Below are 20,232 nucleotides of genomic sequence, written 5' to 3' on the forward strand. Positions count from 1 at the left end.
AAGCATTGGTTGTGTGCACAGTCCTTTCTTCACTATCATCCCTTATGCCTCCCATATGCAGAGATTCACCAGTTGCCATGTAGGCAGCAAGTTCCAGAAGAAGACACCTGGGAGGCGACACCATCACATCATACCAGCGGACCTTCCACCAGTACAGACACTCACACTTTAGTGGGTCCATATGCATCAGCAGAGCCAGTAGCACAGGTGAGGGGGTGACACTACTTCAGATCTGGAAGAGGCAAATTTGGCTGTGGCCAATCTCCCTCAGTGAACAGAGGACAGGCTCAGCCTTGCTCAGGAGGGTGGTGATGCTGAGCCTCACATGCCACGTACCAGGCGACTCTACATTGACAACCAGCATATGTGTGCCCACAAGTCAGAGTTACCTGTAGCATTGCAGAATCATGCAATAAGAATGGAGGAGTCTATCCATTTCATGCTCCACAATGACTCAGGGCTTTTGAATGCGAGAACTCATCCATTACGATTAGTGAAACTCAGTGAAAATATCAATGATTTGGATGTGGGAACCAGAATTTGGTGCGCTGATGTTTCCTCTTGACACAAAGCTTGGTGGGAATGTGAGGAGGGTGCAAAGATGCTTCAAGGACTGTGAGTGTGTAAGAACATGGCAGATGGAATATAAAGTGGAAAATTGTGAAGTTATCCACTTTGGTAGGAAAAAAACAAATGCAGAATATTTCTTAAAATGGGGAGAGATTGGGATATGCTTATGTCCCAAAGGACCTGGGTGTTCTTGTTCATAAGTCACTGAAAGCTAACATGCAGCTACAACAAGCAATCAGATAAGGCAAATGGTATGTTATGATTTGAGTACAGGAATAAGGAAGTCTTGCTGCAGTTGCATAGAGCTTTGATGCAGTTTTGGTCTCCTTACCTCAGGAAGGTTATACGGGCCTTAGAGGGAGTGCAACATAAGGTTCACCAGACTAATCCTGGGGATGGCAGGACTGCCCTTTGAGCCTGTATTCGCTAGAGTTTAGAAGAATGAGAGGTGGTCTCATTAAAGTGTACAAAATTCTTACAGGGCTCACAGTCTCAGAATAAGAGGTAGGCCACTTAGGACTGAGACGAGGAGGAATTTTTTCAGTCAAAGGGTGGTGAATCTTTGGAATTCTCTACCCCAGAGAGCTGTGGAAGCTCAGTCATTGAGTATGTTCAAAGCAGAGGTCAATAGATTTCTAGATACCAATGACATCAAGGGATATGGGGATAGTGCAGAAAGATGGTGTTCAGGTAGAAGATCAACCATGATCTAGTTAAATGGTGAAGCAGGTTCAAGGGGGTGAATGGCCTACCCCTATTTTCCTATGGAGAACCATATGCAGCATCATTCAGGGTAGGCAAGAGAACAGTTTGTTGACATGCAGACAGTAAACAGCACACAGCAGCAACTCAGTAAGAGCCTTAAATGGCCAATTTAACATGTTGGGCAGGGTCCCTTCTCCAACTCCTGGCACCCCAAATGAAATATTGAGTGTGCTGGTCTTGCACCACACACTCCTGAACTCGCCCTCTGCAGCCTTTGAAAATCCAGCCCATTGCCTCTTGTAATTCACTATATCTATGCGTTCCATATAAAATTTATTGTTTAATGCTACCTTAATGGAGTCAATAAACTGTTAAAAAAAATGTGTAATTGCTTCATTAAAGTAGAACACAAAGGAATTATATGGAAATACATTAAACAATGCACCACCAGAGATGATTAAGCCCCTCTGTGCTGAATTGCGGGCATTTGCATTAGAAACACAAGATAAATGTAAGGTGGAGTGGTTTTGAAAAATAATGCATCAACATTAAGTACTGGAGATATATTTATTTATATTTTACATACAAAGATCTCCAAAATTCCTTTTATTAATTCATCAGTTTTGTGGTATAAAAATAAAAAAATGATTGGCTGTCCATTGCAGTGTATGTATTTATTTGGCTTTAATGAAAGAAGTCACAAGAGCAAACAGAGTCACAAAAGAGTCACAAGCAAACCATTATTAAAATACAATGCAAACAAGCTGGTCCAGTGGATGAAGACAATGCCTCAGTGTAGCAATGAGCCATAGAGACCAAAAGGTCTCAGGTTGGATTATTGGTTATTTTTAAGTTAGTGGCTTTCAACTATGGCAGAAGTTGGCTCATCACATTTGGCCTTAACATCATATACTGGAGAGTGAGAGGAATAAAACTAGCTAGGCTTCCTGCTCTTCATCATTATCCAGAGACAACTGTTGCAAGTGGATCTATGGACATTAGGGAAGAACAGAATTGATCTGCGCTGAGTTGTGCTGCTCTAAATAATTAACTGGCCTGCAGACACACATGACAAGGTTGTACATGAAGAAAGATTAAAGTACTAGATGTACCCCACAGAAGGAGATAACTAGGAAAAATTCAAAGCAGAAATTTAAAAATAATTACCACTTCGAAGCCTTATTGCAACTTCAGCTTTTGATTTTTCCACTTTTCATGTTATTTAAAAGTCGCTATTTTGGAAGCTCTTAAAGTAAAAACTGACCAGCTCCAAGATAAAAAGTACAAAAGCAAAAGAAAAAGAAGCTGGTAAATCTCTTAGCATCTAATGAAATAATATAATGCGTTGATTGGAAAAAGATTTACATATTGTCATCTTTCACAGCTTGGATGGAAAACAAAATGAACTTTTAATAAGAAAGAAAAAGTTGAAGAGATCACTCCATTTCTTGAAAAGAAATTGACTCAAAATGTCTATCAATTAAAAAAAAATCAGGATCTAATTCAAGTTTGTTTCACAGAAACAGTTTTTATAAAGCATTAAGTAGCAGTCCATTACAGCAGGTACCAAGAACATTTGTCTCCTAACCACATATTGACATGCTCATATCTCATGTCTGCCTGTCAATTCAATCCACTTGAGATACTTTCTTCTTTTAATTTAATATATACCTTTGCCAAAAGGCTCTAAGATACATTTAATAGTTTCATCTGGTTAGTAACATGACTCAAGAGAATTCTGGGGAAGATCATTTTGGAAAACAGCGAGGTTGAAAATGGTGCACTGCTATGGCTCATAATGAAGTGTTGCTGTATCATCTATGTAGAAAACTTAATCATTATGTGGCTTTAATAATGCCACTATTGCCAGTGAAGAACCAGCTCATCAAGTATGATGTAAGTGTGATGTGATTGTTGTTGCGCTGAGGAAGGTTTGCTCAGCAAGACATTTTACACTGTTGTTGAGAGAAACTGATTCTTCGCTAAGTGCAGGCAAAACACTGGCCCTGAGTTGCTACAGAAGTTGTTCCATCCCATGCCATAACCTTCAAGGGAGATTATCAAAACCCTGCAGCCCAAACTCTCTCCATGATGAGAGGTCAGGACAACCCCTGCAGAAACCAAGGACCTCTATACTTGCAATGGAAATCTGTTTCCATTTTCATATTATTGGCATGGTATTATTAACAAATAACAGTACATTGGTCTCTGCAAAAATATTCTTTTAAAATTAAATCAGTCAAGTGGTTAAAAAAATAAACTTTTTTGGTTCCTTCTTTTGGTTGTTTCTTTTAGCTGTTTCAGAACTACATGAAAGGTACAGAGATCCCCTTCTCTAACAAGGTTGGGAACACGATAAATAAATAAATGAAATATTAAGAGCCCTCTGCTTCATCAAGAACTTCAGTACTAAAGTATGCCAGAACTTATGATTCAAACATATTTCAAGAACAGTAATTGCAGGTTAAGCATCTGGTACTCTAGAAGAAAGCAAGCAATATTTAGAAGGTTAAAGTGTTCAAGGCCATCAAAAGATCAATGAAGGTATATTCAGGTTCACTGCTGCAGCCCATTTCAATAGAAAGCATTTATAGTAAGTTCAGTCCAACATCATGTTAGAAAAAATAGCATGCAATCATTCAGCTGGTTGCATCAAGAGATAATCTTCTTCTGTTTCAACACCTGTAAAACAAGTAAATATTCACTGTTATAATGATGATTTCCATTAATTAAACTGTTATGAGAATTAAATACGTTATCTTTAAATCCCAGGGCAGTTTATGTATGAGCTTTACGATCACTGAGTGGGCTAAAAGTAGTGCCTTAGTCGAGGACAAAGCTGTGCAGATCAGAAAACTCCTGGTTCAAGTTCTGTCTGTGCTGACCTTAGTGCTTTTGGTTTCAGTGCCTGCCCTGGACTTTGGAAGATGAGGAAAGGCTCAGCTAGAGCTTCCAATCCTGATCAATATCTAGTGGCAACAACCAGAAAGTGTGTCATATGTAGACTATGTGCAGCTCAGTTGCAATCCCTCACATGGTCAATTACAACGACAATACACTTAAATTGTGACTTTAAAGAGGAAAACATCCCAAAGCACTCCACAGATGAGTAGTCAGACAAAAATTCACAATGAGTCAAAGAGAGAAAGATTAGGAGGGGGAGTTAAAAGCTTGGTCAAAGAAATAAGTTTTAAGAAAGATCCTAAAGGACAAATAAAGAGATGTAGTGGTAGAAAGGTTTAGGGCGGGAATTCTATAGCTTACTGTCTAGATTGCTGAGCGCACAGAAGCCAGAGGTGAGTTGTAGAGGCTTCTGAATGCACAAATGGGCAGAGTTGACAGAACCTTGAACCCACCAGACGACAGGACCAATGTACAAGATTTTTGTGGTTCCCAAGATTTTCTGTCTTGTCCGAAAAGGAGCACAACCACTGCCCACTCCTTAAAACCAAATGTCACTGCAAGGGCAAAGAGGTGAGAGGACTCTCAATGCTGTGAGTTCCAGCTTTTGTTATTCACTCAAGAATTATGGTAGTTCTAGAGATCCTTACACCAAATGAGATGTGGTCTACATGGCACCCATGTGGGCAGAAGTAGGCTTCTCAGGGGAGTGACCTCTGTGCTCTGCTTTGCTCCTTATCCAATGGATGCCAGTTTCCACTGCACATTGGGCTTCATAGAGTAATATTAAGATCTAGGACCCACAGATTATGATCTCTCACAGCCTGTTCTACACACAAACACACACTCTTGCACAACATTTAAAACACTGAAAAATAGGGATTACTAGAAAAATCATGTAAAATTTGAAAGAGTCTTTTTTATAAAAAGAATTCAACAATATTTTCGATGTGCTGAGCCAATTAAGTTCAGAAAAATAAGATGATAGGGTTAATGTTATAAAAAAGGCAACATTTATAGGTATTAAACCAATTGTACAATAGATGAGAAGAGCAGTATTTCAGTTCAGGTACCAGTAAAGAAAGCTTAAATACCTTTCGGCTTGTACACAGGGTGTAGCAAAGGTATCGCTAGGCCTTGATTCTCCTTCTGGTATGCAGCAATTAAGTTCTTCACTTTACGAAACAACCTCTTATGGACTCCAGGTGCAGTCTGTAAACACATTAGAACAAAAGAATATTTAGCAACAGGATAAAGCCAACATGGCAAAATTAGCTTATTCCCTTTGAATCAGACAAGGAGCTACCAATTCCTCACCTTATTTCCTTCTATCTCCCAAAATGTGGCAATTATAAGGGTTGCATTTCAAGTTGCCATCTGGCAGTCATGCATTTCAGAAAATCCCTGCCATGCCACTGACAATATTCTATCTGTTAACTCAAACTTGGAACAATTGGCCACATACTTTCTCCTTCAACACCCTTCCCTGTTAACATATTCCAAACCTTAACATCCTTTGAATGAAATAAGTGTCTCGTGACTTTCCTCTTACTCCTAGCCTTCCAGTTTCAAAACTTTTTAATAATATTTGAACCCTGTTAATACAACAAAATGTTATTGATGACCAGTATCACTTTTGTTTCATTATTCTCACTCTGCGAATTGTAATTCCTGTTACTATCAAATTATCAGATCAAGGAATTCAGTTCAAAAGGAAGCCTGTTATCAATGGTATTAAATAAGAGAAATAAAAAGAAGAAAATCTGCAAATTCAGAAAGTCTAATAATGGCAGAAAGTGCTAGAAGGCACAGCGGGTCCGTAGACATCTATAAAGGGAAAGAGCTGGTTAATAGTTTAAAGATATGGGGAAAAGATGAGAACACATTTTTATAAGGTGGTCTGAGAGAAAGAGGGAAGGAAAAAAAAATCACCAAAACTGGGTAAAGATAGAGAACTTCACAGGAAAACCAAAACAACGAATAAAGGGTATGAGTGTAAGTATAACAAAAGTAGAAACATATAAAGATATTTCCGAGAGTACAAATATCCTGACAGCTATTATAAAGAAGTGACTAAAGGGCTTAGTAGCCTGTGAGCAGATTTTTTTGTAAAGATGGAAAGGAGTGAAAAAAAAACTGCATCCATTGGACTGAAGAGAAGGTTATGCCTGAAACATCAACTTGTCATGTCTCCTGACAGATAGTATTTCTGATTTGCCAAATGTTTCCAGCATGTTCTGTTTTTGTTTCTTTAATTGCACATGTTCCTGCCTCATTGGTACACAGTCCATGTACCAATAGGCACCCTGTGGTCAGGCACACCACATACTGAAACCAAGTAACAGATGCCACCTCAACTAGATGCTATGGATTTCTCCTCAATTCCCCCCAGACGCTTGTCACACTGTGAGCCAACCGGTTTCACTGTATTCCGTCTTTCACACGAGGGTTTCCAATCTCCACTCTCCAAGACCTCACCGTGGAATCTTCTCCCAAACTGATGCTTTCTCTTGGACGCCTTCCACAAGGGTTTGCCTCCAGGGTTTTGAACTCTCCTTCTGATGTTCCTCTTCCCTGGGTCACCACATGCATTCAAGCTGTCTTCCATGCACTCTCTCTCACCAACTCAGCCTTAACAGTGCACCACTGCTTCACATGCCCATAGCAAAGAATTAGAGACCTTCAGTTGTCTCTTTTAACCTTCTTACTTCTTGCAAGCTGTTCTCACTTTACATCTGAAGCTTGGAGCCTTTCTCTCTGCTCCTCACTCTTAACTTCACTTAACAGGACATTTTCCATGTTCTTGGCCTTCCTTTGGCTACAAGGTCTCCTTTGGATTTTCCCCTCTTTCACTCGCCTGGATTTTGTTTGTTTTTTTTTAGCTTGGGACTTCTATCTATCCTCTTTGCTCTAGTCTCTCCAGGCAGCAACTCCAAAACCAGATGAACTCAAACAGCTTCCAAATCAAACTGCTGTCTTTCTTCTTCTGTGTGTATGTCCATGGGAGGAACCTGTCTATCTGGCCCCCTGTTGCTAGGCAACAGCACTGTTCTTTCTACTCTTGCGTGTTTATTTTTACCTTATAGCTGTTGTAAACTCATCAGAAATGCAAGCAGCCTTTTAAAGGGAAACTAAAGCTCCATTTGACATTTTGTAACACACAGGTGCAGAAATACAAACCAAACTTAAACTTTAAAGCTAAAGCTCATTCCTACACCCACAACTACAAATATAACATACTTGAACTATCTCTATTTCCTAACACTGTTACCATGATGACCGCAGAGGAAGTATCAGGCAAACAAGAAACGCCAAAAAGACACTGGTGCATCATGCAACATAATGACCTTTACAGATCTGTGTGAAGTGGCTCAACATGGCGATCTGAAAATGAAGTGTTCAAAAGTAAGATTGATCCTATATGATGGCATGATACTCAAATCGAGGGGACAAATTAGCCTGACAACCCAATGCAATGGCAAGAAGGAAGATCTGGAATTCCAGATCATGGATGGGATGCAATGGCCACTCATCGCAGCTGAAGAAAGTATAAAGCTTGGACTGATAATCCAAAACATGCAAACAGAGAAAGGGAAACAAAAGATTCCAGAGCAAGGGAGATGATATGTAAGTAAACCACAAGATGATTGTCAACCATGTCAGTGCAAGGTAATGCACAGGCAGAAGATAAATGAGGCAGTTCTACAGGAAAGTGTACATATCAGAGTTAAATGGAAGATCTGAAGGGCAAGATTCCAGCTGAGTATATACCATTGAAAATGCACGATAAACTGAACTCTTAAATGTACCAAGCTGTGCAGAACAAACAAATTTCAGAGAAAACATTAAGGTACCAGGAGGAATGAATGGTCCACAATTTCACAGTTGGCAGCTCAAAGCGGTAGTTGAAAAAACTCAATCAGATGTACAACCAGGCAAAACGACAGGCAGAAAAGGCACGCAAGGAGTTACAACCTTGAAAGACTCCTCGAAGAATCAATATGTAGCCATGGAAAAACACGAGGAGCCAGTCATGTACAAACTTTCAACACTCTTAACAGGAGTCAGCCCATCTGTAAACTTGGGAGTGAAGTTATTCTTTCACTACAACTAGCCAGTCATGGAGCAGGGATCTCACCAGCTGTACTGAGTACAGAACTACCATCAATACCAGAGGTCCACGTGCCCCCAGTAACTCAAATGGAACATCAACAGTCACCAAGGCAACAAAGACCACGGGATCAACACTCTCCAGACAAAGAACATCACCCAGGCAAACAGCCAATATCAACGTGCATGCTCACCATGCTGAATGATTTAAATGCACTGGGTGAAATCATCCCAGATTTGCACCAAGTGTGCTGGTGGGTGGGTGGGGGGGGGCTGTAAAATGACGTTTTACCTGCCAGCTGCAATGGCAGGTTTTCACTCCGTATCATCCCAAACCCACTACATTACTTAAACATTCCTGGCTGTTTCCACGGAGGGCAGGCTCTCGTTCACCCGCCACGCCATCTCACTGCTTCATCATGCCAGGCATCACATATAAAGTACAGCTGCGCTCAGTGCTTCCAGCCCAGGACTGCAGCAAAGAAGACATGGCCCTGAAAGGCAAGACAACTACAGCCCTAGAAGCCTTTTGGACACCATGGAGGCCCACTTGATGTCCCCTAGCCCTGCTCTGGCTATAGGAGGGGCAGCTACATTACCATTCTAGCATGGAGGGTAATGGCAGTGGTGGTCAGTGCCAATGCTGCACAGAAGAGGTTGGCCATCCAGTGCAGATAGAGGATGAATGATCGCAAGGTATGGCAACCATCTCATCACTCTAAACTCACACACTCAAGCCCATAACACATTCACATTCTCATTCACTCCCCCTCAAGGGACAAGACCACCCATTCTCACACACACACCCTCACACGTCCATCTGGCCTCATCTCCTCTGGAGATTGCCTCCTCAGTCCTCACAATTTTGAGACCACTTGCAAAGATCAACATGTGCCCCCACATACACCCTGGGATACCCTCCTTCCCCAGTACAGTTATCGTCCTGCAACCTCTTCCCTTGCTTGAGGCCACTTCTCCCCCTCCCCCAAGTAAGTCCTTGCCCTGCAGCTGTTGAGAAGCCACCCACATATGGCTGATCTGGTAGAGACCTATCCGCGAGCCCCATAAAAGTCATATGGTTCTGTCTGTGAAGCCTAGCTTTGATGACTGCGAGTGCTGCCCGAAGCAAGGTAGGCAAACAAACCTTGAAGTCCTGAGTGAAGTGCAGCCCATGAGGTGCACATCGCTTGTGTGCTCTTGTGAAACGGGCGGATGATCCAATGGGTGGGGGGGGAGCTGAGTCCAGCGGGCTGGCCATACAATGATATGCTGATGTATTACAATGAGATTCCCATTGTCTGAAGGCGGTGAGCCATTGGTGGGCTGAGCAGATGACCACAAACTGATTTCACGCCGTCGTGAAACCGATCGCACCACATTGTCTGCTCATGCACCAAACACGCCCGATGCCAGCAGGCTCAGAAAATCCCGACCTAGGTGTGCCATGCATGTGCAGTAACTGACCAATATAGCAAACTGGTTAGTGCATGAGAACAATGGGTGTATAATAAATAAAAAACAAAAACAGAATTACCTGGAAAAACTCAGCAGGTCTGGCAGCATCGGCGGAGAAGAAAAGAGTTGACGTTTCGAGTCCTCATGACCCTTCGACAGAACTTGAGTTCGAGTCCAGGAAAGAGCTGAAATATAAGCTGGTTTAAGGTGTGTGTGTGGGGGGCGGAGAGATAGAGAGACAGAGAGGTGGAGGGGGTTGGTGTGGTTGTAGCGACAAACAAGCAGTGATAGAAGCAGATCATCAAAAGATGTCAACAACAATACTACAATAGAACACATAGGTGTTAAAGTTAAAGTTGGTGATATTATCTAAACGAATGTGCTAATTAAGAATGGATGGTAGGGCACTCAAGGTATAGCTCTAGTGGGTTTTTTTTTTTTTTTTTATTTTTTTTTTTTTTTTTTTTATTTTATATAATGGAAATAGGTGGGAAAAGGAAAATCTTTATAATTTATTGGGAAAAAAAAGAAGGGGGAAACAGAAAGGGGGTGGGGATGGGGGAGGGGACTCACGACCTAAAGTTGTTGAATTCAATATTCAGTCCGGAAGGCTGTAAAGTCCCTAGTCGGAAGATGAGGTGTTGTTCCTCCAGTTTGCGTTGGGCTTCACTGGAACAATGCAGCAAGCCAAGGACAGACATGTGGGCAAGAGAGCAGGGTGGAGTGTTAAAATGGCAAGCGACAGGGAGGTTTGGGTCATTCTTGCGGACAGACCGCAGGTGTTCTGAAAAGCGGTCGCCCAGTTTACGTTTGGTCTCTCCAATGTAGAGGAGACCACATTGGGAGCAACGAATGCAGTAGACTAAGTTGGGGGAAATGCAAGTGAAATGCTGCTTCACTTGAAAGGAGTGTTTGGGTCCTTGGACGGTGAGGAGAGAGGAAGTGAAGGGGCAGGTGTTGCATCTTTTGCGTGGGCAAGGGGTTGTGCCATAGGAGGGGGTTGAGGAGTAGGGGGTGATGGAGGAGTGGACCAGGGTGTCCCGGAGGGAGCGATCCCTACGGAATGCCGATAAGGGGGGTGAAGGGAAGATGTGTTTGGTAGTGGCATCATGCTGGAGTTGGCGGAAATGGCGGAGGATGATCCTTTGAATGCGGAGGCTGGTGGGGTGATAAGTGAGGACAAGGGGGACCCTATCATGTTTCTGGGAGGGAGGAGAAGGAGTGAGGGCGGATGCGCGGGAGATGGGCCGGACACGGTTGAGGGCCCTGTCAACGACCGTGGGTGGAAAACCTCGGTTAAGGAAGAAGGAGGACATGTCAGAGGAACTGTTTTTGAATGTAGCATCATCGGAACAGATGCGACGGAGGCGAAGGAACTGAGAGAATGGGATGGAGTCCTTACAGGAAGTGGGGTGTGAGGAGCTGTAGTCGAGATAGCTGTGGGTGTCGGTGGGTTTGTAATGGATATTGGTGGACAGTCTATCACCAGAGATTGAGACAGAGAGGTCAAGGAAGGGAAGGGAAGTGTCAGAGATGGACCACGTGAAAATGATGGAGCTATACCTTGAGTGCCCTACCATCCATTCTTAATTAGCACATTCGTTTAGATAATATCACCAACTTTAACTTTAACACCTATGTGTTCTATTGTAGTATTGTTGTTGACATCTTTTGATGATCTGCTTCTATCACTGCTTGTTTGTCGCTACAACCACACCAACCCCCTCCACCTCTCTGTCTCTCTATCTCTCCGCCCCCCACACACACACCTTAAACCAGCTTATATTTCAGCTCTTTCCTGGACTCGAACTCAAGTTCTGTCGAAGGGTCATGAGGACTCGAAACGTCAACTCTTTTCTTCTCCGCCGATGCTGCCAGACCTGCTGAGTTTTTCCAGGTAATTCTGTTTTTGTTTTGGATTTCCAGCATCCGCAGTTTTTTTGTTTTTATCTCTGTGTTTAATTGACTGCCACTGCTCTTCAAGAAATGCCTACCTCCTTGAAGAAGTTCTGTTCCTCTCTGCGACAAGATTTCCGGATTTCTCTGTTGCCTTGTTCACCTTCATTGCTTTCCATTTCTCTCCTAGTGTTTGACAAGGTGTTTACTAAAACCCGCTTTCACAGCCATATCTCCTTTCTCAGTGACTGTCTCCGTCTCCGACTTACCCCACATGGATTTCAACTGAAATTCCACCCCTCATGTTTCGAACCCACCCAGGATTACAGGTATCTCCGGGACATAAAACGTTTCTCGGACTGCTGTTCCCGTCACATTCTGAAATCCACTCTCAGTGCCATGCGCCGCCATATGAACACACTCGACCTCTCCCTCCAGCAGCACCGCCGTACCCTTTTTCAAAGCTGCGCGTGCCCCCAGTTTCATTTTATCCTTCGGCTCATCCGACGCCTCAACAAGAAACTTTTTCTCTTTCTCTCAAGTGCTAAGGAACGCAAGCTCCAGCAACTCATCGACACCAACACCCATCTAGGACCCTCCACCCCTGCCTGTCCCTCCGTCCCCACCCCATCTTCCAATCCCAACCCCAGCCGTGTATTCACTATACCCCCTGACCTTCCCCTCTCCGATGCTGAACGTTCAGTGCTCAGCAAAGGACTTAGTTTCATACCCTTACGCCCTCACCTCAATGAATTTCGGGCTCGGCATGATACTGAACTCTTCTTCCGCCGTCTTCGTCTCCGGGCTCACTTCTTTGGGCAGGAGTCCTCTCCCAGTTCAACGGATCCTTTTACCCATCTTCAATATTCTCCCTCCACCTGGACCCCTCCCTCTGGATTCTTACCTTCTCTCGATCTTTTCATTGAGAACTGTCGGCGGGACATTAGTCGTCTCAATTTCTCTGCTCCTCTCACCCATTCTAACCTGTCTCTCTCTGAACTTACTGCACTCCATTCTCTCAGGTCCAACCCTGACATTGTCATCAAACCCGCTGACAAGGGTGGTGCTGTTGTTGTCTGGCGCACTGACCTCTACCACGCGGAGGCTGAGCGTCAACTCGCAGACACTTCCTCCTACCTCTCCCTGGACCATGACCCCACCACTGAACATCAAGCCATTGTTTCCAGGACTGTCACTGACCTCATCTCCTCTGGGGATCTCCCTCCCACAGCTTCCAACCTGATAGTTGCCCAACCTCGGACGGCCCGCTTCTATCTCCTACCCAAAATCCACAAACAGAACTGCCCCGGTAGACCGATCGTCTCAGCTTGCTCCTGCCCCACAGAACTCATTTCTCGTTATCTTGACTCCCTTCTCTCTCCCCTTGTCCAGTCCCTTCCCACCTACATCCGTGATTCCTCTGACACCTTACGTCACATCAACAATTTCCAGTTCCCTGGCCCCTACCGCTTCCTCTTCACCATGGACGTCCAATCCCTCTACACCTCCATCCCCCACCAGGATGGTCTGAGGGCCCTTAGCTTCTTCCTCGAACAGAGGCCCGAACAATCCCCATCCACCACTACTCTCCTCCGTCTGGCTGAACTTGTTCTCACGCTGAACAATTTCTCCTTCAACTCCTCTCACTTCCTCCAAATAAAAGGTGTGGCTATGGGTACCCGCATGGGCCCCAGCTATGCCTGTCTCTTTATGGGGTATGTGGAACATTCCTTGTTGCAGTCCTACTCCGGCCCCCTTCCACAACTCTTTCTCCGGTACATCGATGATTATTTCGGTGCTGCTTCATGCTCTCGTCAGGACTTGGAAAAATTTATTAATTTTGCTTCCAATCTCCACCCCTCCATCATTTTCACGTGGTCCATCTCTGACACTTCCCTTCCCTTCCTTGACCTCTCTGTCTCAATCTCTGGTGATAGACTGTCCACCAATATCCATTACAAACCCACCGACACCCACAGCTATCTCGACTACAGCTCCTCACACCCCACTTCCTGTAAGGACTCCATCCCATTCTCTCAGTTCCTTCGCCTCCGTCGCATCTGTTCCGATGATGCTACATTCAAAAACAGTTCCTCTGACATGTCCTCCTTCTTCCTTAACCGAGGTTTTCCACCCACGGTCGTTGACAGGGCCCTCAACCGTGTCCGGCCCATCTCCCGCGCATCCGCCCTCACTCCTTCTCCTCCCTCCCAGAAACATGATAGGGTCCCCCTTGTCCTCACTTATCACCCCACCAGCCTCCGCATTCAAAGGATCATCCTCCGCCATTTCCGCCAACTCCAGCATGATGCCACTACCAAACACATCTTCCCTTCACCCCCCTTATCGGCATTCCGTAGGGATCGCTCCCTCCGGGACACCCTGGTCCACTCCTCCATCACCCCCTACTCCTCAACCCCCTCCTATGGCACAACCCCTTGCCCACGCAAAAGATGCAACACCTGCCCCTTCACTTCCTCTCTCCTCACCGTCCAAGGACCCAAACACTCCTTTCAAGTGAAGCAGCATTTCACTTGCATTTCCCCCAACTTAGTCTACTGCATTCGTTGCTCCCAATGTGGTCTCCTCTACATTGGAGAGACCAAACGTAAACTGGGCGACCGCTTTTCAGAACACCTGCGGTCTGTCCGCAAGAATGACCCAAACCTCCCTGTCGCTTGCCATTTTAACACTCCACCCTGCTCTCTTGCCCACATGTCTGTCCTTGGCTTGCTGCATTGTTCCAGTGAAGCCCAACGCAAACTGGAGGAACAACACCTCATCTTCCGACTAGGGACTTTACAGCCTTCCGGACTGAATATTGAATTCAACAACTTTAGGTCGTGAGTCCCCTCCCCCATCCCCACCCCCTTTCTGTTTCCCCCTTCTTTTTTTTCCCAATAAATTATAAAGATTTTCCTTTTCCCACCTATTTCCATTATATAAAATAAAAAAAAAAATAAAAAAAAAAAAAAAAAAAAAAACCCACTAGAGCTATACCTTGAGTGCCCTACCATCCATTCTTAATTAGCACATTCGTTTAGATAATATCACCAACTTTAACTTTAACACCTATGTGTTCTATTGTAGTATTGTTGTTGACATCTTTTGATGATCTGCTTCTATCACTGCTTGTTTGTCGCTACAACCACACCAACCCCCTCCACCTCTCTGTCTCTCTATCTCTCCGCCCCCCACACACACACCTTAAACCAGCTTATATTTCAGCTCTTTCCTGGACTCGAACTCAAGTTCTGTCGAAGGGTCATGAGGACTCGAAACGTCAACTCTTTTCTTCTCCGCCGATGCTGCCAGACCTGCTGAGTTTTTCCAGGTAATTCTGTTTTTGTTTTGGATTTCCAGCATCCGCAGTTTTTTTGTTTTTATCTCTGTGTATAATAAATAAGTTGGGTAACACAGTCATACAGGATCGTGGATACAAAGGTGTCTCTTGTTCGCTAGGGAAGAAGGATGTTTGTACCTTTTGTTCAATATGAAAATGGAGATGTTTGGCTTTTGCAATGTAACCAGTCTGATTGTCACATCTGGCTTTCTGTAGTCATGTGACGGTGCCATGCAACTGCCGCTTCATCAGTTCAATAAAGCCTCTCACAGAGAAAGACATTGATGAAGACTGCTGTCCTTATATATGAAACAGATCCCACTGAGGTGAAAGGAGTAACAGAAAATGACACGATAAATCAAAAAATAACTTTTATGCAAAGCTAACGATGAAACTGAAGAAGGAGGGGAAAAGGAAATTCCAGTTTCAAGGGCCTCGGAAATAATGAATTTGAATAAGGGTGAAGTGCTGAGCCAGGATGTTAACACAGTGTGTATGCAGAGAAGACGAAAAGTGAAACAGTGTGTTTTGGCTTTAAATCTTAGAAGGAAGAAAAACTGAGCTCAGAGGAACAATGTGTCAGCTTTAGCCAAAGACTAGAGATGTCTGGATGAGTGCAGCTCCCACAACATTTAAGAAATTTGACACCGTCCAGGACAAAGCAACCTGCTTGATTGGCATCACATCCACAAACATTCATCCCCTGCGCCACTGACACACAGTGGCAGCAGTGTGTACCATCTACAAGATGCACTGCATTAATTCACCAAGGCTCCTTAGACAGCACCTACCAAACCCACAACCACTACCATCTAGAAGGACAAGGACAGCAGATGGATGGGAACAGCATCACCTGCAAGTTCCCCTCCAAGTCACTCACCATCCTGACTTGGAACTATATCGCCGTTCCTTCACTGTCGCTGGGTCAAAATCTTGGAATTCCCTTCCTAACAGCACTGTGGGTGTACTTGCCCCACATGGACTGCAGTGGTTCGAGAAGTCAGCTCACCACCACCTTCTCAACGGCAACTATGGGTGGGCAATAAATGCTGACCCAGCTAGCGAAGCCCACAACCCATGAATGAATTTTTAAAAAACAATAAGGAGGAGCAAAATTATGCAACGGACACAGTTAAAATTCTAACTACATTCTGCATGTGTGCATCAAGGGTATAATAACATTAAAAGACCACGCAGAGGGTTGAAATCAATTTAATTGTGCATTAAGTTGAAAGGTATAGCACTTGGCTAGATCACACTTAAAGTATTATGCACATTTCAGGTCTCTGCATAAAAAGGATATAAATGCAAGGGAAAAGCTGCAAAAAGATTTACATGGGTGACACCAGAACCACAAGGTCAAAACTATCTGGAAAGGTAGAAGAGGCTGGGGCTTTTTTTCTCTAGAAGAGGGTTAAACGAATAGAGAAACCTGTGGCTGTGTGTACAGACATCTTTGAAAGTGGTATGACAGTTGTAAAGGCTGTTAAAAAAATGTTGCTGGGATCCTTGGCTTTACGAATGGAGGAATAGAGTGCAAAGGCAAGGAAGTTATGCTAAACCTTTATAAGAACACTAAATCTTGGTTGGAATATTGTGCTCAATTCTAAGCACCACATTTTGGGAAGGATGTCAAGAGCTGGGTAGGATGTGAAAAAGTTTTTACTAGAATGGTATCAGGGATGAGTGCTTTGGCTATATGGAAAGACTGGAAAAGCTGAAGAGCAGAGGTCAAGAAGAGATTTGATAGAGGTGTTGAAAATCATTGAAGGTTTTTGATGGAGTAAAAATGGAGAAATGATAAAAGTGGCAGAAAGATCAATAACCAGAGGGCACAGATTTAAAGTGATTGGCAAAACAACCAAAGGCAACATAAGATACATATTTTTTTGCAGAGATTTGTGATCTGGAATATACTGACAAAGGATGGAGAAAGCAGATTCAAAAGTGGCTTTCAAAATGAATAAATGCTGATAATTACAAAAACATATAGGGCTATGGGGAAAGAACATGGGAGTGAGACTGACTGATCAGCTCTTTCAAAGGCTAAATAGACTTACGAACATATGAACTAGGAACAGGAGTAGGCCACTTAACTCTTCAAGCCTGCTCCGCCATTCAATAAGATCATGGCCGATCTGATTGTGGCCTCAACCCCACATTCCTGCCTACCCCAATAACCTTTCACCCCCTTGCTTATTAAGAATCTACCTACCTCTGCTTAAAAATATTTAAAGATTCTGCTTCGGCTTTTGAGGAAGAGAGCACCAAAGACTCACAACCCCCGAGAGAAAAAAATTCTCTTTGTCGCTGTCTTAAATGAGCAGACCTCTTATTTTAAATAGTGACCCCTAGTTCTAGATTCTCCCACAAGGGGAGACATCCTTTCCATATCTTATATATTTCAATCAAATTGCCTCTTAATCTTCTAAACTCCAGCCGATACAAGCCTAGCCTGTCCAACCTTTCCTCATAAGACAACCTGCCCATTCCAGGTAGTCTAGTAAACTTTCTCTGAACTGCTTCCAATGAATTTACATCCTTCTTTAAATAAGGAGACCAATACTGTAGACAGTACTCCATATGTGGTCTCACCAATACCCTGTATAACTGAAGCATAACCTCTCTATTTAAAGATTCTGCTTCAGCTTTTGAGGAAGAGAGCACCAAAGACTCACAAACCCCGAGAGAAAAAATTCTCTTTGTCTCTGTCTTAAATGAGCAGACCTCTTATTTTTAAATAGTGACCCCTAGTTCTAGATTCTCCCACAAGGGGAGATATCCTTTCCATATCCACGCTGTCAACACCCCTCAGGATCTTATATGTTTCAATCAAATTGCCTCTTAATCTTCTAAACTCCAGCCGATACAAGCCTAGCCTGTCCAACCTTTCCTCATAAGACAACCTGCCCATTCCAGGTAGTCTAGTAAACTTTCTCTGAACTGCTTCCAATGAATTTACATTCTTCTTTAAATAAGGAGACCAACACTGTAGACAGTACTCCATATGTGGTCTCACCAATACCCTGTATAACTGAAGCATAACCTCTACTTTGGTGCTCAATTCCCCTCGCAATAAATGATTACATTCTATTAGGTTTCCTAATTACTTGCTGTACCCACATACTAACGTTTTGTGATTCATCTACTAGGACACCCAAATCCCCCTGCGCCTCAGAGCACTGCAATCTCTCACCATTTAGAAAATATGATTCTTCTGTCAATAAAACAAGAACTTGTAATATTTTTCTTCTGTTAATAACCCTGTCATATTTCTTATGTATTGGAAGACAGGCTGTTGGGGATGTAAATATGGTAATTGGAGTAAGAGCCAGGGTGACTGCACGAGTCTAAAGCCAATAGTAAGAAGTGGTTTTGATATGTTATTGAACCAAGAGGAATTTCAATCAGAGTTTTACATAAAACAATAACAGGAGTGTTTTTGAATTGAGTTGTTTTAGTTCAAATGGGTGATATATGCAGGTTGTAAAAGGTGTAAGTGAGGTAAAGATAGGGTAAGTTTGTTTTTACAAGTCTAAGAGCTAGGGTAACGAAACAAGTTTAATCAATTCTGGGAAGAAAGCATTTCCGAAGAGACTGGTTAAGACAATAGAAAGATCAAAGGGAAGGAATGCATTTAAGGAAATCTTGATGCCTAGGTGGGATAGCTGGTCAGTTCTCCCAGAAGACAGCAGGGTAGCTGGTCAGAACTCCCAGAAAACCATGTGAACAAGGTCAGACTGGGAGGACCAATTGCTATCAGACTCAGAGAACACCCCAAGGGAAAAGGTACTATGATAAAAATTACTGGAATTCTATAGATTTTAGAATCTATAAGGACAACTGCAAATGGAAAAGGGGGAAGGTTAGCTCTGAGGGTAGTTAAGTTAAGATCTTGTGGGGCTGTTTCAAAGTACTGTTTACTGTGTGAAGCCATTCTTGTGTTTAAATGTAATTGTGTTTTTTCACCTCTTTTCTTTTAATAAATATTCACTTTACCGTAAAGCCATCACAATTAGTCGAGACATAATTTCCTGATTTCAGAACCACTCCTCATACTATACAAATTGGCTTGAAATTGGTGAATTTAAAAACAATGAGAGTGAGGAGTATACTGAAACAGGAGTGGTATTGTGACATTTTAAAATGGGAGACTGCAATATGGCTTTGGTGGTTGCTAAGACTTGTCTGGGAGTTGAAGTTATAACCTTGGTTGGTTTACAAAAGGTAACTAAAGCAAAATTAATGGAATTGGCAGATAAGTTAATTAGGATTACCTACAGGGGTAAGGAAATCAGATATCATTGAAGGTATAGCACAGCATTTGAAATTGGAAGGGATACTCGAGAGACCGAGTTCTCCAAGGGGTGGGTGTTTAGAATGGGCTCAAATTCAGTTGCAAATGAAAAGACTGAATTGGAGGAAAAGGAAAGGGAACGAGCATTTCAAAAGGAACAGGTAGAAAGGCAGGAGAAAGAAAGAAAACAGGAAAGGGAATTGGAACTGACAAAATTAGCAATGGAGGAAAGATAAAAAGAGAGGGACAGAGAATTCCAGTTTTAAAAGCTGGAAGTTAAAAGAGAGACACCAGAAGATGAGGAAGGACTTATTTCCAGATCAGAACACAGTGAGGAGATGTTTAAATTTGTACAAGCTCTTCCAAAGTTTGAAGAAAGAGATGTTGAAGCATTCTTTATCTCATTTGAGAAGATAGCTAAACAGATAAAATGGCCAAAATAAATTTGGACATTGCTATTACAGTCTAGGTTGGTAAGTAGAGCTAATGAGGTATATACATCGCTGTCGGAAGAAATACCTGGAGAATATGATGCAGTGAAGAAAGTTAGTTTGAGTGCCTTTGAGTTGGTGCTGTCCTGTTTGTAGCATCTAGTCTTATCTGCTGATTTATTCTTAGAGTTATGCTCTCTATCCCTTCCTGTCACATTCTGTTTATCATTTCCCATATTAATACCTCTCTTGCCTTGTCTCTACTCTTTGATTTACCACATCTTCCCAAATTTGATCCCTTGCCCCCCACTATTTAGTTTAAAACCCTCTCTACTTCCCTAGTTATGTGGCTTGTTGGAACACCAGGCCCAGCACAGTTCAGGTGAAGACAGTGCCAACGGTTCAGCTCCCACTTTCCCTGGTACTGGTGCCAATGCCCCACAAGACAGAAACAACTTCTCCCATACCAATCTTTGAGCCATGCATTCATTTAATTATTTTCCCTATGCCAATTTGCACATGGC

The 20,232-nt window shown here is 43.1% G+C and overlaps 1 protein-coding gene across 1 annotated transcript in view; it reads right to left on the reverse strand.

Moving 5' to 3' along the window:
- Window positions 1–1,828: 1,828 nt before the first annotated feature.
- LOC121281769 (SH2 domain-containing protein 1A-like) overlaps window positions 1,829–20,232 on the reverse strand; it is a 67,101-nt gene continuing 48,697 nt past the window's right edge. Inside the window, exons 3-4 of the mRNA XM_041194731.1 lie at window positions 5,271–5,388; window positions 1,829–3,957 (exon numbers count right to left, since the gene is read on the reverse strand). Of these exons, the coding sequence (XP_041050665.1) occupies window positions 3,911–3,957; window positions 5,271–5,388 (165 nt within the window). The 3' untranslated portion in view covers window positions 1,829–3,910. The remainder of the gene's footprint in view (window positions 3,958–5,270; window positions 5,389–20,232) is intronic.

Source organism: Carcharodon carcharias, chromosome 9 (genome assembly GCF_017639515.1).
Source record: "Carcharodon carcharias isolate sCarCar2 chromosome 9, sCarCar2.pri, whole genome shotgun sequence".
NCBI lineage: Eukaryota > Metazoa > Chordata > Chondrichthyes > Lamniformes > Lamnidae > Carcharodon > Carcharodon carcharias.